General features: G+C 53.5%; 1 protein-coding gene across 3 annotated transcripts in view; it reads left to right on the forward strand.

The window, feature by feature from the left end:
• The first annotated feature begins 1,111 nt into the window (after positions 1-1,111).
• The window catches only part of PFKFB3 (6-phosphofructo-2-kinase/fructose-2,6-biphosphatase 3), a 90,111-nt gene continuing 75,484 nt past the window's right edge, over positions 1,112-15,738 (forward strand). For all 3 annotated transcript variants that reach the window (XM_054503409.2, XM_063669519.1, XM_054503410.2), the window contains exon 1: positions 1,112-1,243. In XM_054503409.2, the coding sequence (XP_054359384.1) occupies positions 1,228-1,243 (16 nt within the window). In that variant the 5' untranslated portion in view covers positions 1,112-1,227. The remainder of the gene's footprint in view (positions 1,244-15,738) is intronic.

Consider the following 15,738-nt stretch of genomic DNA (forward strand, 5'->3'; position numbering starts at 1 on the left):
ACTATTACTTCCCTTGAGTAAGGGACGTAATATTGAGTAATATTTATTGAGCTGTGTGTGAGAGACTGTTCCAGGCTCCGGGAAAACAGCGAACAAAATAAAAAAAATTGGCTGCTTTCATAGACCCCACACACGAATAAGCACATAGGGAGTCGGTCAGGCGGTGACCCGTGAGGTGGAGAGAACGCAGCCGGCGGGACGCGGAGGGGTCGAGGTTAAAGCGAGGCAGTGGGGAGGCCCCCAGTGAAAGACGCGAGTTTCTGGGGTGCTCCCTCTAGCCAGCAGTTAATTTCAATTCTGCCGGGCGCGGTGGCTCACGCCTGTAATCCCAGTACTTTGCGAGGCCGAGGTGGGCAGATCACTTTAAGCCAGGAGTTCCCGACCAGCCTGGGCAACATGACAATACCCGTCTCTACAAAAACATTTAGAAAAATTATCTGGGCGTGGTGGCGCACGCCTGTAATCCCAGCTACTTGGGAGGCTGAAGCGGGAGGATGGGTTGAGCCTGGGGAGGTCGAGGCTGCAGTGAGCTATGATCGCACCACTGCACTCCGGCCTGGGCGACTGAGTGAGATCCTGTCTCAAAACACACACACACACACACACACACACACACACACACACACACACACACACACACCCCAAAACAACAAACAAAAAAAAAAAAGAGAAAAAGAAAAAATTACACAATTTCAGTTTGTTCAATTTGAGTCAGCTGGTGATTCGAGCGTGTCCCCTGTGCCCGTAGGACATAAAAGTAAAAATGGGATGGAATTCCCTCAGGTCCCGTCCTTCGGGAAGGATGGCTCGGAACAGCCCGAAAGAGCAAAGGGAGTTGGTTTCTTCCCGGATCAATCTTCCCCTGTCCCGTGGAGTCCACAAGGCAGGCGGCAGCTTCAAGGCCGGCAAGTTCCGCGTCTGGGGGGCTGCGGGCCGCCCCTCCGGGACCGGGGGGATCTGGGCGGGACAGGGCGGCCCGGCCCACGCCCCGGCTTCCCCCAGCAGCCCGAGGGCGCCCCGAGCTCACGGCTGGCGCCGCCCCGCGCTTCCTGCCTCGCCGCGGATCCTCCTCCGCGCGGTGACGCGCCAGGCTTTGACCAAATATGTCCCTTTCCCCTCCCTCGCCCGCCCCGCCGCCCGCAGGCGCCCCGAGCCGCGGGGCTGCCGCCTGGACGTCGTCCTGCTTGGGTGTCGCGGGCCGGCCCCGCGGGGAGCGCCCCCGGCGCGATGCCCTTCAGGAAAGGTAGGAGTCCCGGTGACGCTGCCCACGCCCCCAGCGCGCGCGGGGACCTGAGCGGCCGCCTGTGGGTACCCGAGCCTCGGGTCCTCGCCAGGCGCGGAAGCACTGTGCACCCGGGCTGCGGCGGTGCAGCCCCGCGCCGAGCGAGTCGCGCTCCGCCTTGTCCCCTCCGCCCTGCGCTGCGCCCCGGACCCGCGTGTCCCTCCGTATCCGCACTGTCTCCTCCGGTCCTGCGTGTCCCCTCCGGCCCTGCGCGTCCCCCTCCGGCCTCGCGTCTCCTCTCCGGCCCCGCGTCTCCTCTGCAGCCCCACATTGTGCCTCCAGATCCGCGCTACCTCCTCCAGACCCGCGCTACCTCCTCCAGACCCGCGCTACCTCCTCCAGACCCGCGCGTCCCCTCTGGCGACTCCGCGGCCGCCACCACGTGCCCGAGCCGGGGGCGGCACTTGCAGCGAATTCCTGCTTCCTGCTGCGCTCCAGCCCCGGGCCGCAGATAGACCAGGGCCCCCGACCCGGAGAGACCCGGAGGGCGGCTGGGCCCGGGTCCTGAGGGCGGGATTGGTGGGCTTGGGAGCACGGAGAGGGGCAGCGCGGCGCGGGAGGTAGGCAGCCCTGGCCTGAGTCCCACCTCTGCCCCTCCCGCCTTCTGACCCCCGGGCAGTCATTTCAGCCCCCAGCCTCAGTTGCCTACTGGGCAAAACCGACAGATGGATAGGGACGGCCGCGTGAGGGTGGGAGCCGTCCCCAGAAAAGCAAACTCAGGCCCGCTGATGAGCGCGGCCCGGCCCCTCCTGCAGGGGCTGCCCTCCGCCTTCTCCGCCCTGCGTGCCAGAAAGGCCCGGCTACCTGGTGTTCCCTACCCGCACCGGGGGGGTCCCAGCGCACTGGACCCGGTTTACAGGCCGGGTGGTTGGAGGCCCAGCACTGCCCAGAGCCCTGGGCCACTCTCAGCTCAAAGACCCAGGAGAGAAGTGGGAGCCGCAGAAGTGTGGGGAGGGGGCCTCGATTTGACTTTCAAATCAGAGTTGTGTGACTCCTGCGCCGTCTGTTTGGGTTGGGAGGGGTTGAGCTCTGGTGATGATTGTCACTCAACACCCGAGACTCCCCCACTGCGACCTGGGCACACTAAGGACGTTGAGGACTGGGGGTGTGGCGGGGTGGGGGGGGGAGCCTGGCCTCCCCTGGCACTGGGCCTGTGCTGTACTGTCTCTCCCTCCCCGCACCCACTCCTCTGCCTCTCTTCTCTCATAACTCAGAGGCACGGCCAGCGTGATGCTACGGTTGCCTGGAGGCTGTACCGGACTTGTTTTTCAAACAGAGGGTGCCTAGGTATCAGCGTGGGCTCCTGGCGGTGAAGGGGGTGGCTGCTGACTCTCCTGTGCCGTTGGGGTAGGGAGATGGGGGAGGGTGGCCAGAAGGAAGGTGACAGCCAGCAAGCAGGGGCTCTGCCACTCCTCTGTCAGCTGGACACGTTTAGTCTCACAGCCACTGTCCTCGGTGTCTCCATTAATCCAGGTATGATGCAGCCACCTTGACTCTCTGGGTTCTCTGGAGGCTCTCAGAGTGTCCCTCCCTCCCTACTCATTAACTGCAGGGGACAATCATTTATCTCTGACTTCATCACTTCTGCCCACTTTTGTCGATGTGGGCTCTGGTTGGGAAACTCCTAAAAGAGACAGACTTCTGTTTACTTGTGAGGGCGCTCAGTAGAGAGCCTTATGCGGCAAGGTATTAAATAGCCAAGCTGCTAATGTATTGTTTGCATGTGAAGATTTTGCTTTATGACAGCGTATTTTAGTGCATTATTAGATCACACAGGACAAAACATTAGCAAACTGCCAACCAAGGTAAGCTTTGGTTTTTTGGTTATTGTTATCATTGTTTAATCTGAAGAGACCTTGCTGCATGAAGAGGAAGATGTTAGCCTTGCATTTGGCAGACGCTACTTCCTGGAGGTCCCAGGGTGTAAGAAACAGTGTTGCTTGGCATAAGTGCTGTCTGCGTTTCCCGGTCGCCCTGGTGTGAGCCAGGGCACAGGCTCTTGGAGGCTTTACCTAGGCAGAGCTTCCCCAGTTGCAGGTGGGACCTCTCACTTAGAAGTAAGCACAGCAAGTGGGAACTGCAGGGAGCCAGGCCGTGGCTGGGTTTGGTGCTGAGCCGTGGTCTGAAGCTGCCTGGAGGGGACAAGGTCCTCCTGTGAGGGACAGCACGGCACCTCAACCCTGCACTGACGGAGGTGCAGGAGATGCCAGTGCAGCTACTCTTCTATATTTTTTTGACCTTTGAGCCATCTGAATGTGTTAACTATTCAGAAAAGTAATTTAAAAATTGGGAAATGAAAAGACTTTGCCACCCTGCTCCCAAAACCAAGAGAAGCCATCTGGAGAAGGCGTCTGTCCTCTGCGGGCTGGAAGCTGAGCAGGGACAGCTGTGGATTCTCTCCCCAGGCTGCGCTTCTGCCTCTTGACAAGCTTCAGACTTTGGGATCAGCTCTGTCAGGGGCCTGGTGGGTACCAGGCAAGTCAAGGAGTTTAATGATGGGGAGATTTGGGTAGGAGATAGGAAAACCATAAGGGATAGTGCAGAGCCCTGGGCATTAGCACCTCGAGGTTTAAAATGTCAAGTGGCAGAGCCAAAACTAGGGACAGCCTGACAGGGACTGTGGCCTCTGTTGGAGAGGGCAGGTAGTGTGTAGCCTGCAGAGAGGAAGCTGGGAGAATCCTCGCCTAGACCTTACTCCTTCCTCCCTCTGATCTCACAGCTTTGGCAGCCAGAGGGCTGGGGAGCCTGATGGAGTGGTCCATACAGGGGAGCCTGACGGGGTGGTCCATACAGGGGAGGCTGCTGGGACACAGAGCTGGGTGGATTTCCCTTTTGGAGGAGAGAGGGTCTTCAGGGTACAACAGAGAAGCAGCCAAAGATCTTAGGTGCTGGTCCTGTCCCTCACTTATGGAAGGAACTAGTGGACAACTACTGAATGTAGTTACGGGAAAGGTGAGTGGTTGTCTACCACGTTATTCATTCATTCTCTAGATTGGGCACTTGCTATGCACCAGCACACGCTAGGTACCAGCTGAACAGCAAGACATGGCGTCTCCTCCCTGGAGCCCACCTCCTGTGCTCTCCAGCAAGTGCCAGGGAGGGGAGTCAGAAGTCCCAATGCAGAGCAGTTCTCAGTAGGAGGCCCCACCTGAGGAGGCTGAACTCCGCATTGAGGGGATGTGACACTGGTTGACCTCCTGGACTGTCACACAGGCTGTGGTTAGGTTGGTGCTATGGTGCTGGCTAGAATGGAGCCAGAGGGACTTAGACTTCATATTCCACCTGTCCAACATGGACCGCAGTGGTGTGGCACGTGGCAGGCAGGAACCGTATCAGGTGGGTGGTGGCTGCATCTGGGCCATGTCCCCTGTGCTCAGCATGAGGCTGGAGCAGCAGCTGACAGTGGCAGTCCTGGTCCAGGTGGGGGAAGGATGGTGTGAGCATTGCGTTCAGGGCTCACAGCTCTTCCTGTGGGTCTCCAGGGTGACGGTGGTTAGAGTGGGAGGAAGGTCTGTGTCTTTGGCCAATCTGTCTAGAAGAAGGAGAAGTTAGTGTCTTGATGTGAAACATAAAAGAAATTCATGAGAAGAAAAGGAGGCAGGAAGCACTTCAGCTGGACATGGAGAGGAAAGTCACGCATATCATGCCTAACTTTGGGAACCACAATGGAGGGACGCTGGGGCAGTTCTTCCTCTGCAAGAACTTCTCTCCTTAGAAATCGAATAGATGGGCCGGCGTGGCGGCTCATGCCTGTAATCCCAGCACTTTGGGAGGCCGAGGTGGGAGGATCACTTAAGGCCAGGAATTTGAGACTAGCCTAGACAACATAGCGAGACCCTCTCTCTACCAAAAAAATTAAAAATCAGCTGGGGGTGGTGGCGTGAACTTGTAGTCCCAGCTACTCTGGAGACTGAGGTGGGAGGATTGCTTCAGCCCAGGAGTTCAAGGCTGCAGTGAGCTACGATCACACCACTGCACTCCAGCCTGAGTGACAGAGCAAGACCCTGTCTCTCTAAAGAGAAATAAATAAATAAATAAGATAGATGGTGTAGACGGTGACTCATCTCAGGTGATGGAGGTGTGGCTCTGCTAAGAGACTGTGGTCTTGAATAAATTGTTGAGGTCCTTTTCAAGTCTAGAATCCTATAAAAATGTCTTCAGACAGCAGTGTTCCAAGGATTTTTGCACATTCCGCCTTCAAAGGGACAAGGGAATAGCAGGTGAAAGTTCTAATAATAAATAACAATAAGGCCGGGTGCAGTGGCTCACGCCTGTAATCCCAGCACTTGGGAGGCCGAGGCGGGTGGATCACCTGAGGTCAGGAGTTCAAGACCAGGCTGGCCGACATGGTGAAACCCTGTCTCTACTAAAAATCCAAAAATTAGCCAGGGGTGGAAGCGGGCGCCTGTAACTCCAGCTACTTGGGGAGTTGAGGCAGGAGAATCACTTGAACCCAGGAGGCGGAGGTTGCAGTGAGCCGAGATCGTGCCACTGCACTCCAGCCTGGGTGACAGAGTGAGACTCTCTCTCAAAAAAAAAAAAAAAAAAAAAGATACAAAATGCACTGGGTGGGATGTGACGGCAATGTGGCTGCGACATCTGTCACCCCAGTGATCGCCAGTGTTGATTTGGCTGATCTGGCTGGCTAGGTGGGTGTCCCCTTCTTCCCTCACCACTCCATGTGTGTCCCTCCCGAAGCTGTGCACTCGGTCCAAGAGGACGACCATCCCCAATAGAGGAGGACTCGTCTTCAGTCAAGGGTACACGAGTGGCTGCACTCCCCTGCTAGAACCTCCAAAGAAGCTCTCAACATGCACTGTGTGACCTTACTATAATATCCTCCAGTTCCATCCCAAGGATTTCACTCTTTTTTATGGCCGAGTAGTATTCCATGTTGTATATGTACATTTTCTGTATCCATTCATCGGTTGTTAGACACCTAGGTTGATTCCATGTCTTGGCCGTTGTGAATAGCGCTGCAATAAACATGGGGTGTGGATGTCTCTTCACGCCTTTTAAGTTCATGCCTTTTCTGTCACCTTTTGCATTGATTCTATGCACACAGCAGCTCTTGCAGGCGTATCTTGTCCCATAACCAGACCGGAACACTCATTTGTTCTCAGAATGCTTTCTGCATGGTAACTTGGAGAGCTATTTGAGTTACAGTCTATACCTCATGCTTCTATTGGACCTGGTGGTAGCCAGTGTTTCATAAATTCTTCTACTTGGTTAATCTGTCATTTTCTTTTGGAATGAGTAGTTGCAGAGCCACATTAAGATCCTTATAGGCCAGGCGCGGTGGCTCGTGCCTGTAACCCAGCACATTGGGAGGCTGAGTGAGGTCAGAGGAACACTTCAGGCCAGGCGTTCGAGACCAGCCTGACCAACATGGCAAAACCTTGTCTCTACTAAAAATACAAAAATTAACTGGGCGTGGTGGTGGGCGCCTGTAATTCCAGCTACTCAGGAGACTGAGGCACGAGAATCACTTGAACCTAGGAGGCGGAGGTTGTGGTGAACTGAGATCGTGGCCACTGCACTCCAGCCTGGGCGACAGAGCAAGACTGTCTCAATAATAATAATAATAATAAATCCTTGTAAACCCTAAATGCTGAAAGATGATGGCATCCCCCCATGTGTAATTTAAAATAAAGACAATACCCAGGCAGGGCGCGGTGGCTCACGCCTGTAATCTCAGCACTTTGGGAGGCCGAGGTGGGCGGATCAAGAGGTCAGGAGATCGAGACCATCCTGGCTAACATGGTGAAACCCCATCTCTACTAAAAAAAAAATACAAAAATTAGCCGGGCGTGGTGGCGGGTGCCTGTAGTCCCAGCTACTCGGGAGGCTGAGGCAGGAGAATGGCGTGAACCTGGGAGGCGGAGTTCGCAGTGAGCTGAGATCACGCCACTGCACTCCAGCCTGGGCGACAGAGCGAGACTCCGTCACACACACACACACACACACACAAAAAGACAATACTCAGCCATAAATGTAGGGAAGATGAACACATTCCTGAATTTCACTATGGTCATCATTTGGTTCTTTTTTGGAAATACCAGATATCAAGTTCTAAATACCACTGCCACCCAGGGCGGCAAGCATGGGCACTGTCTGAACACTGGTTAGTCCAGCCCCAGACCCAAAAATACCAAGTGCTCCTAAGTCCTCAGGACTGTAGATCTCCCAAATTCCCAAGCACGCATTGCATTTCTCTGCCCCCTGTGAGTCTGTCCTTTAATTTCCCAGGTCACCGGGAGTTCCCAGGGTGGGGCCTGCATCTTCATCTTGGTCCAAGCACCCAGCACACCAGGAGTTCCCAGGGTGGGGCCTGCATCTTCATCTTGGTCCAAGCACCCAGCACTGACACGGTGGTTTTCCTACTGCCTCAGCATCTGCTGTGAACGCCTCTCGGGCTGGAAGCCCAATCACACTGTGTCCTCCTGTCCTTCCCAGTATTTGTACGTAGATGAAACTGGATAAAATGAACACGAGGAAAGGAGCCACAAAGTCACAGAAGAAGCATGGGAAGGGTGGGGAGGACCCAGGCAATGGGGGACGGGGGTAGGGAGGACATTCCCCAGAGAGGACGGGGTCTGAGGCCAGAGCCTTCCATCACCTCCTGGCCCCTCAACATCATGGCTTTCTGAGCATCTGCACATGGAGACCATTCGCTTTGCTCATTCTGCAGGATTGCGGTCATGTCTGCATATCCTTTGCTGCAGGGGACAGTTCTGGAAGCTGCTTAGGCCGGAAGGCACAGGTGGTAGGAATCATGCTGCAGGCTGCGTGAAGTATGGGCGCTTCATGGAAGCCACTGAAGAGCACTTGGCCTCAGTTTACCCATCTGTCAAAGAAGGGGGTGAGCTAAGATTCTCTCCAGTTGGAGATCTATGCTTCCTAATCGCTCGGATGCTTGTCACACCGAGTCTCCAGCCCCCCAGCCTTCCTGGCTAAGTCGGCTGCAGGAAGCAAAAGGAATTCCGCCTGCACCTTTGTCCTCCAAAGACTTTGTCCTGGGCACATGGCCTGGTATCTCCCTGCACCTCCAGGTCAGAAGCTGGCCACATTTTCAGGCAAGTGGCAAATGAAGAGGCCATGACCTTGAATTCTCCAGGCAACGTGCTCCTTCGGCTTTGACTCTAGGACTGAAATTTATGTCCAAAAAATGTCAGTGTTGGAATCTAAGCTCTTGAATGCACGTTCTAGGTTCTCTCCTATTAAGGCAGCTTGGGGCCGGGTGCGGTGGCTCTCACCTGTAATCTCAGCATTTTGGGAGGCTGAGGCGGGTGGATCACTTGACATCAGGAGTTTGAGACCAGCCTGACCAACATGGTGAAACCCCATCTCTACTAAAAGTATGAAAAATTAGCTGGGTATGGTGGCGGGCACCTGTAATTTCAGCTACTCAGGAGGCTGAGGCAGGAGAATCGCTTGAATCTGGGGGGCGGAGATTGCAGTGAGCCAAGACCGTGCCACTGTACTCTGGCCTAACTCCGTCTCAAAACAATAACAACAACAAAAAGCAAAAATTGCTTATCATTCATGACTGCAGAGGAAGAGTTCCAAGATTTCCAGCTGGGTGGTTGAGATGGTGGATCAGGACAGCAGGGAGACGGACACAGGAAGGGAGCCCCAGTCTGTGGAACACCGTCCCACTTACCGTCGCTCCCCGCAGGCAGTGTGTATGAGTCTTGGTGGTATCTTGTGTGCGGGTCTGAGCTAGGGGGCCTGGCCCCAGGAACGTCCAAGGTTCTGGTTGGGGCAGCTACAGGGTGTCTGAAGAGCAGAGGGGTTTGGTCGTCCTGGCACTTCCGCAAGCAGCCTTTCCAGCTGTAGCTCCGGAAAGTGCTCTGACATGACAGTTCAAAAACACACTGCCCCCTGGCCTGGGCTTCAACACTCACTTGTCAGAAAGTGAGGTCCTACATGCCCCAGTCCTCAGCCAGAGAAGCAAGAAGCAGATTTCCCAGCGGCTGTGGCCCCTTGCATTGGTGAGGACACTGGGGTGCTACCTCTGTTTGAGGGGTGACTGACAACTGTGCTTTCTTAGGGTGGAGTTGGTCTGGTGTCGTGACTGTCTGCTTGAGATACTGACCCCTGGCGATCAGATTCTGGAAGTCCTCTCCTGAGGCTGCTGAAGTCATCCCAGAGGCTTGTCCAGCCACAGGAGTGGAGAAAGATCCAATCAGGCAGGCGGGGGCAAACGGGAAGTCGGAAGGGTACCCTCCCCCCTCCCTGAGAAGTGTGGACTTTCAAAAGGAAGTGAGAAAGAGGAAGGTCTTGCCTAGGCATGGGGTAGACCTGTTTGATGCAGGCAGACTTCAGGGAAAGCTGGTCCTCAGTGCCATGGTGCTGTGACTGTCGGGCAGCAGGCACTGGCTCACAGCCGTGGTGGGGACGCCTTGTTTCTCGGAAGGACAGAACCGCCCTCCCACAGCTCTTGTTCCTGGCTTCACATTAGAATTAACTGGGGAGCTAAAAAAAAATTAAAAAAAACCCTGATGCCCCAGAAATTCTGATTTGATAGTTTCTGCCTTGATGCCTAGACAAAAAATGTCCTGAAACAATACTTAACCTCAGACAATACTGTACATGCTGATGTTTTCTAGTCTGTTCCATTTCATTAAGAAAGATTCTGGTCTTATTCCAGTAAATTGATTTCAAGGCCACTAATGAGTAGTGACCCACACTTTTGAGATGCCTGTTCCGGGCATCAGCTCCCACTGCAGAGGCTGGGGAGCCGGACAGCTCCCTTCCCAGGCTCTGCAGTGGGAACGGATGCCTGGAACAGTTCCTGCAGCCGGGCTCCAGTGTGATTCAGGTCCTGCAGCAAGTTCTAGGTGGTCCAAGTGAGGCAGAAGCCTTGCTGGAGGCTTTACTCCTCCACACTGCTGTGGAGCCTCTGACCCTCCATGGAGGCTTCCCAAGCCAGGCAGCAGGGGAGGAAGCGTCTGGTAGGAGGGTGGAAAGCATCACGATAACTAGCCACCTGCAAGGGCCAAATCTCTCTGGGACGTTTGCACAAGGAACATTCCAAACCCACGAATAGAGGAGGGCTGCGGATCTGGTAGCTGACGAAATTCAGTAGAAAAGCAAGAAATGTATGGCCAGGTGCAGTGGCACACACCTGCAGGCCCAGCTACTCAGGAGGCTGAGGTGGGAGGATCGCTTGAGCCCAGGACAGCGAGACCAGCCTGGGCAACATAGTGAGATCCTGTCTGTACAAATAAAAAATTAAAAAATTAGCTAGGTGTGGAGGCATGTGCCCGTAGTGCCAGCTACTTGGGAGGCTGAGGTGGGAGGATTGCCTGAGCCTGGGAAGTTGAGGCTGCAGTGAGCCTTGATCGTACCGCTGCACTCCAGCCCGGGCAACAGAATGAGACCTTGTCTTTAAAAAAAGAAAGAAGAGGCTGGGCACGGTGGCTCACACCTGTAATCCCAGCACTTTGGGAGGCTGAGGTGGGCAGATCACCTGAGCTCAGGAGTTCGAGACCAGCTTGATCAACATGGTGAAACCCTATCTCTACTAAAAATACAAAAAATTAGCTGGGCGTGGTGGTGGGTGCCTGTAATCCCAGCTACTCGGGAGGCTAAGGCAGGAGAATTGCTTGAACTGGAAGGCGTTGAGCCGAGATCATGCCACTGCACTCTCAGAAAAAAAAAAAAAAAAAGAAAGAAGAACGGAGAAAAGCAAGAAATGTAATTGAAAGGCCGATGGGCTGCCCTGTCCTGTGGGTGCCTACCCTCATCCGTGATGCAACTGAAGTCACTTCCGTAAGCTCTTCAGTCCTTTCAGCAGTGCCCAGCAGGCCAGGGGCGGCTGTAAGTGCAGAGGCTGCGGCAGTGAACAAAACAGACAAACCTCGGCCATGGAGCTTACATGTGAATGGGGTAAGCCTGTGTGGCTTTGTCCTTGGGAGATGCTTTGAGTGGCTGGTAGGAGGTCATGGTGACCTCCCTGGGCTGGTGAGCAGGTGAACGCTGCATGTGTCAATGGATGTGAATGCCAAGAAGAAAATAACTCAGGAAAGAGGAGGGGGAGGGGCTGGGCGAGGTGGCTCATGCCTCTAATCCCAGCATTTTGGGAGGCCGAGGCAGGCGGATCACTTGGGGTCAGGAGTTCGAGACCAGCCTGTACAACATGGTGAAACCCCATCTCTACTGAAAATACAAAAATTAGCTGGGTGTGGAGGCAGGTGCCTGTAATCCCAGCTACTCAGGAGGCTGAGGCAGGAGAATTGCTTGAACCTGGGAGGTGAGGTTGCAGTGAGCCGAGATCGCGCCACTGCACGCCAGCCTGGGAGACAGAGCGAGACTCCATCTAAAAAAAAAAAGAGGGGGGAGAGGGAGTCAGGGACCGGGAGGGAGGAGTGTGGTTGCACACAGGATGGTCACTCCAGGGGACATTTGGACCAAGACTGAGGGGAGTGAGACAGCCTGAGGGGAGTGAGGCAGCGGACAGTGCCATTAGCTCAGGAGCATGTCCAAATGGGGAAGTGTGAGGCAAAGGTCCTGTGGCCAGAGCGGCTGAGTGCAGGAGGAACCTGTGGGCCAGCACCGCTTCTGCAGGGTGAGAGGGTGGAAGCCAGGTAGACGCAGGCTTAGGAAGCGAGTGGCGGCTCAGCACGTCCTCATCTCCCATGGTAGGGCCTTGTTTGGCCTCTCACCTGGAGACAGGATGGCCTGGGAGGGTTTTGGCGGAGGTGTGGGCTGAATTAATATATTTATTTATTTTTTTTTTGAGACAGGGTCCCACTCTGTTGCCCAGGCTGGAGTGCTGTGGTGCGTTCTCGGCTCACTGCAACCTCTGCCTCTCGAGTTCAAGCGATCCTCCTGCCTCAGCCTTCTGGGCAGCTGGGATTACAGGTGCATGCTACCGCGCCCAGCTAATTTTTTTTGTATTTTTAGTAAAGACGGAATTTCACCATGTTGGTCAGGCTGGTCTTGAACTCCTGAGTTCAAGTGATTTGCCCGCCTCGGCCTTCCAAAGTGCTGGGATTATAGGCGCGAGCCACCGTGCCTGGTGGGCTGAATTAACGTGATACCATAAAACGTCTCTGCCACGGGTGGCTGCTCTCCTGAGAGCAGATTGTGGGGTGGCGGGGGAGGCAGGGACACCAGGTGGGAGTCTCTGGGCCTGTTGCAGGTGGCTAGGATCAGGGTGGTGTTGGGGGTGGCTGGATTCTGAATATATTTAGGAGGCAGAGGCGGCGGGATTTGATGGATTTGCTGTGGGGTGAAAGAGAGTGAATCATGGGTAGCTCCCCCAGCTGCGTTCCGTCTGATCTGGGGAGACGCTGGGAGCCAGGTGGCTGAGGCGGTCGAGGCCTGGGTTGTAGTGGGCTGCGGGGAGCCCGCACTGCCACAGCAGCTGCACCTCCTCCAGGCCCTGTCCTTGGTAGAGGCTGTAAGTGGCCTGTAGGAGGTCATGGTGACCTCCCTGAGCAGCTCTGTTTCTGTCCATGGTTCAAAAGGATGGGACCCAGTAAGCAGCCTTCCACAAAAGTCCACTATGCCCCAGGTCAGTCATCAGACAGAGCCATTTCAAGAAGAAAATGACTTGGACAATGGGGGCTGATGCTCACTGCCACCAGCAAAGAATTCTGAAAGGTTCTGAGCATGCTCTCTTCCAAGCTGGGAGAAAAGCACTTACAAGTTTTTTCTTTTTTTTTTTTTTCTTTTTGAGACGGAGTCCCGCTCTGTTGCCCAGGCTGGAGGGCAGTGGCGCGATCTTGGCTCACCGCAAGCTCCGCCTCCCGGGTTCATGCCATTCTCCTGCCTCAGCCTCCTGAGTAGCTGAGACCACAGGCGCCCACCACCACACCCGGCTAATTTTTTTGTATTTTTCGTAGAGACGGGGTTTCACCGTGTTAGCCAGGATGGTCTTGATCTCCTGATCTCGTGATCCGCCTGTCTCGGCCTCCCGAAGTGCTGGGATTACAGGCGTGAGCCACCGCGTCTGGCCGAGTTTTTTCACTTTCCCAGTGTTTCCGTGTAAATACTACACAATTACCAACCAAATGTCTGTCCTTCCTCCGTTTCCATAAATGTCAAGGGCTCCATTGTGAGGGGGAAGCATGAACCCCCACTCCAGGAAGACTTCCTGAACAGACCCCACCCAGGCACCTGCTGACCGGGTTCACTTCCAAATCAGGGTCCTGGCTTGTCCTGGTTTGTCCCCGGTTTTAACCTCGACAGTCAGGTCACCCCTACTTCCAGCTAACCCTCGTGCCACAGACTTGTTGAAAGTTAGATGGCCTCATTTTAGAAATATAGATTTAAAAACCTCATTCGTGTTTGAACACAGAAAGAAAGAATAAGAAAGTAGGCTTTATGGTGCTGGGCTACTGGCTTGAAACTTTGGAAGATATTTTTCTTTCTTAAAATGTTTTTATGTTTAGGAGATATTAGTGCAGATTTTCTACATGCATATAGTGAACATCCTACCCAATAGGCAATTTTTCAACCTTCACCCCCGCTACCATCTCCCACCTTTTGGAGTCTCCAATGTCTATTATTCCATTCTGTGTGTCCGTGTGTTACCCATTGTTTAGCTCCCAAAGAAGAGATATTATATATGTACATATATATGTGTGTGTGTGTGTGTGTGTGTGTGTGTGTGTGTGTGTGTGTGTGTGTGTGTGTGTGTGTATTTTTAGAGGCAGGGTTTTGGTCTGTCTCCCAGGCTGGAGTGCAGTGGCATGATCATGGCTCACTGCAACCTCCACCTCCCAGGCTCAAGCAATCCTCTTGCTTCAGCATCCTGAGTAGCTGGGACCGCAGGTGTGCGCCACCACAGTCTGCTTTTTTTTTAAACTTTTTGTGGAGACAAAGTCTCCTTGTGTTGCCCAGGCTGGTGTCCAACTCTTGGGCTCAAATGATCCTCCCACCTTGGTCTCCCAAAGTGCTGGGATTATAGGCATGTGTCATCACGCCCAGCCTCCAAAGAAGAGCAAATTCACTTTTAATTTAATTAATTAATTAATTAATTACTTTTTATTTATCTTTTTTGAGATGGAGTCTCTCTCTGTTGCCCAGGCTGATGTGCAGTGGCACAATCTCGGCTCACTGCAATCTCTGCCTCCCAGATTTTAAGTGATTCTCCTGCCTCAGCCTCCCACCACCACCACGCCCGGCTAATTTTTGTATTTTTAGTAGAGATGGGGTTTCGCCATGTTGGCCAGTCTGATCTTGAACCCCTGACCTCCTGATTTGCCCACCTTGGCCTCCCAAAGTGCTGGGATTAGAGTTGTGAGCCACTGTGCCTGGCCCAAATTCTCTTTTTAAAGTATCTGGGCTGGGTGTGGTGGCTCATGCCTGTAATCCCAGCACTTTGGGAGGCTGAGGCAGGTGGATCACCTGAGGACAGGAGTTCAAGGCCAGCCTGGGCAACATGGCAAACCCTCTTCTCTACTAAAAATACAAAAAATAGCTGGGTGTGGTGGCAGGCACCTGTAATCCCAGCTACTTGGGAGGCTGAGGCAGGAGAATCGCTTGATCCTAAGAAGTAGAGGTTGCAATGAGCCAAGATTATGCCACTGCACTCTAGCCTGGGCCACAGAGCGAGACTCCGTCTGAAAAAAAAAAAAATAAATGATAAAAAATTTAAAAAAGCAATTCTGCCAGGCTTATTAGAAAATGGAAACAAGGATTTTGTCATCAACTTGCTGCCTCATAATAACAGCAAAGGAATCTGAATCTGTCAATAGTTGAGTCTTTTGTGAAAACATTCTAGAAGTTGAATGTCATCCGTTTATAATAAATGAGTCAGCATGTGGTCCTCCAAGAATCTCGTCTGCTATTGTCACCCCATTTCCCGGGTCCTGTTTATAAATGGGGTATGACAAAGGGAAGCCACTTCAAGCTGAAATCATCTGTTGTCCAAATCCTGGATTATAGAAAGGCTTTTTCATTTATGATTTCAGTGAAGCAAAAGGTCATGTTATCATGACTGCTTTACAGGAAATGGATTTCTTAACCTTCCAAAACTTTTGAAAATTCATTTTTGAATGAGTAATATGTAACACATGGCCTAACAGTAAATCCCAATCCACGTTATGGAAAAACCGACTTGACTGAATAAGCAGGCAGTCCATTGTTTCTCTGTGGTTGTGTTCTTTTCTCTGGCTTCTGTGAGAAATAACTGAATGACGGGTAAAGCCTTTTAAAAGTCAGGCAGTGTGGCTGGGCGCTGTGGTTCGCGCCTGTAATCCCAGCACTTTGGGAGGTCGAGACAGGTGGATCACGAGGTCAGGAGATCGAGACCATCCTGGCTCACATGGTGAAACCCTGCCTCTACTAAAAGTACAAAAAAAAATTAGCCGGGTGTGGTGGCGGGTGCCTGTAGTCCCAGCTACTTGGGAGGCTGAGGCAGGAGAATGGTGTGAACCCGGGAGGCCAGAGCTTGCAGTGAGCCGAGATCGCGCCACTGCACTCCAGCCTGGGGGACAGAG

Source organism: Pongo pygmaeus, chromosome 8 (assembly GCF_028885625.2).
Source record: "Pongo pygmaeus isolate AG05252 chromosome 8, NHGRI_mPonPyg2-v2.0_pri, whole genome shotgun sequence".
NCBI classification, from domain to species: Eukaryota; Metazoa; Chordata; class Mammalia; order Primates; family Hominidae; genus Pongo; species Pongo pygmaeus.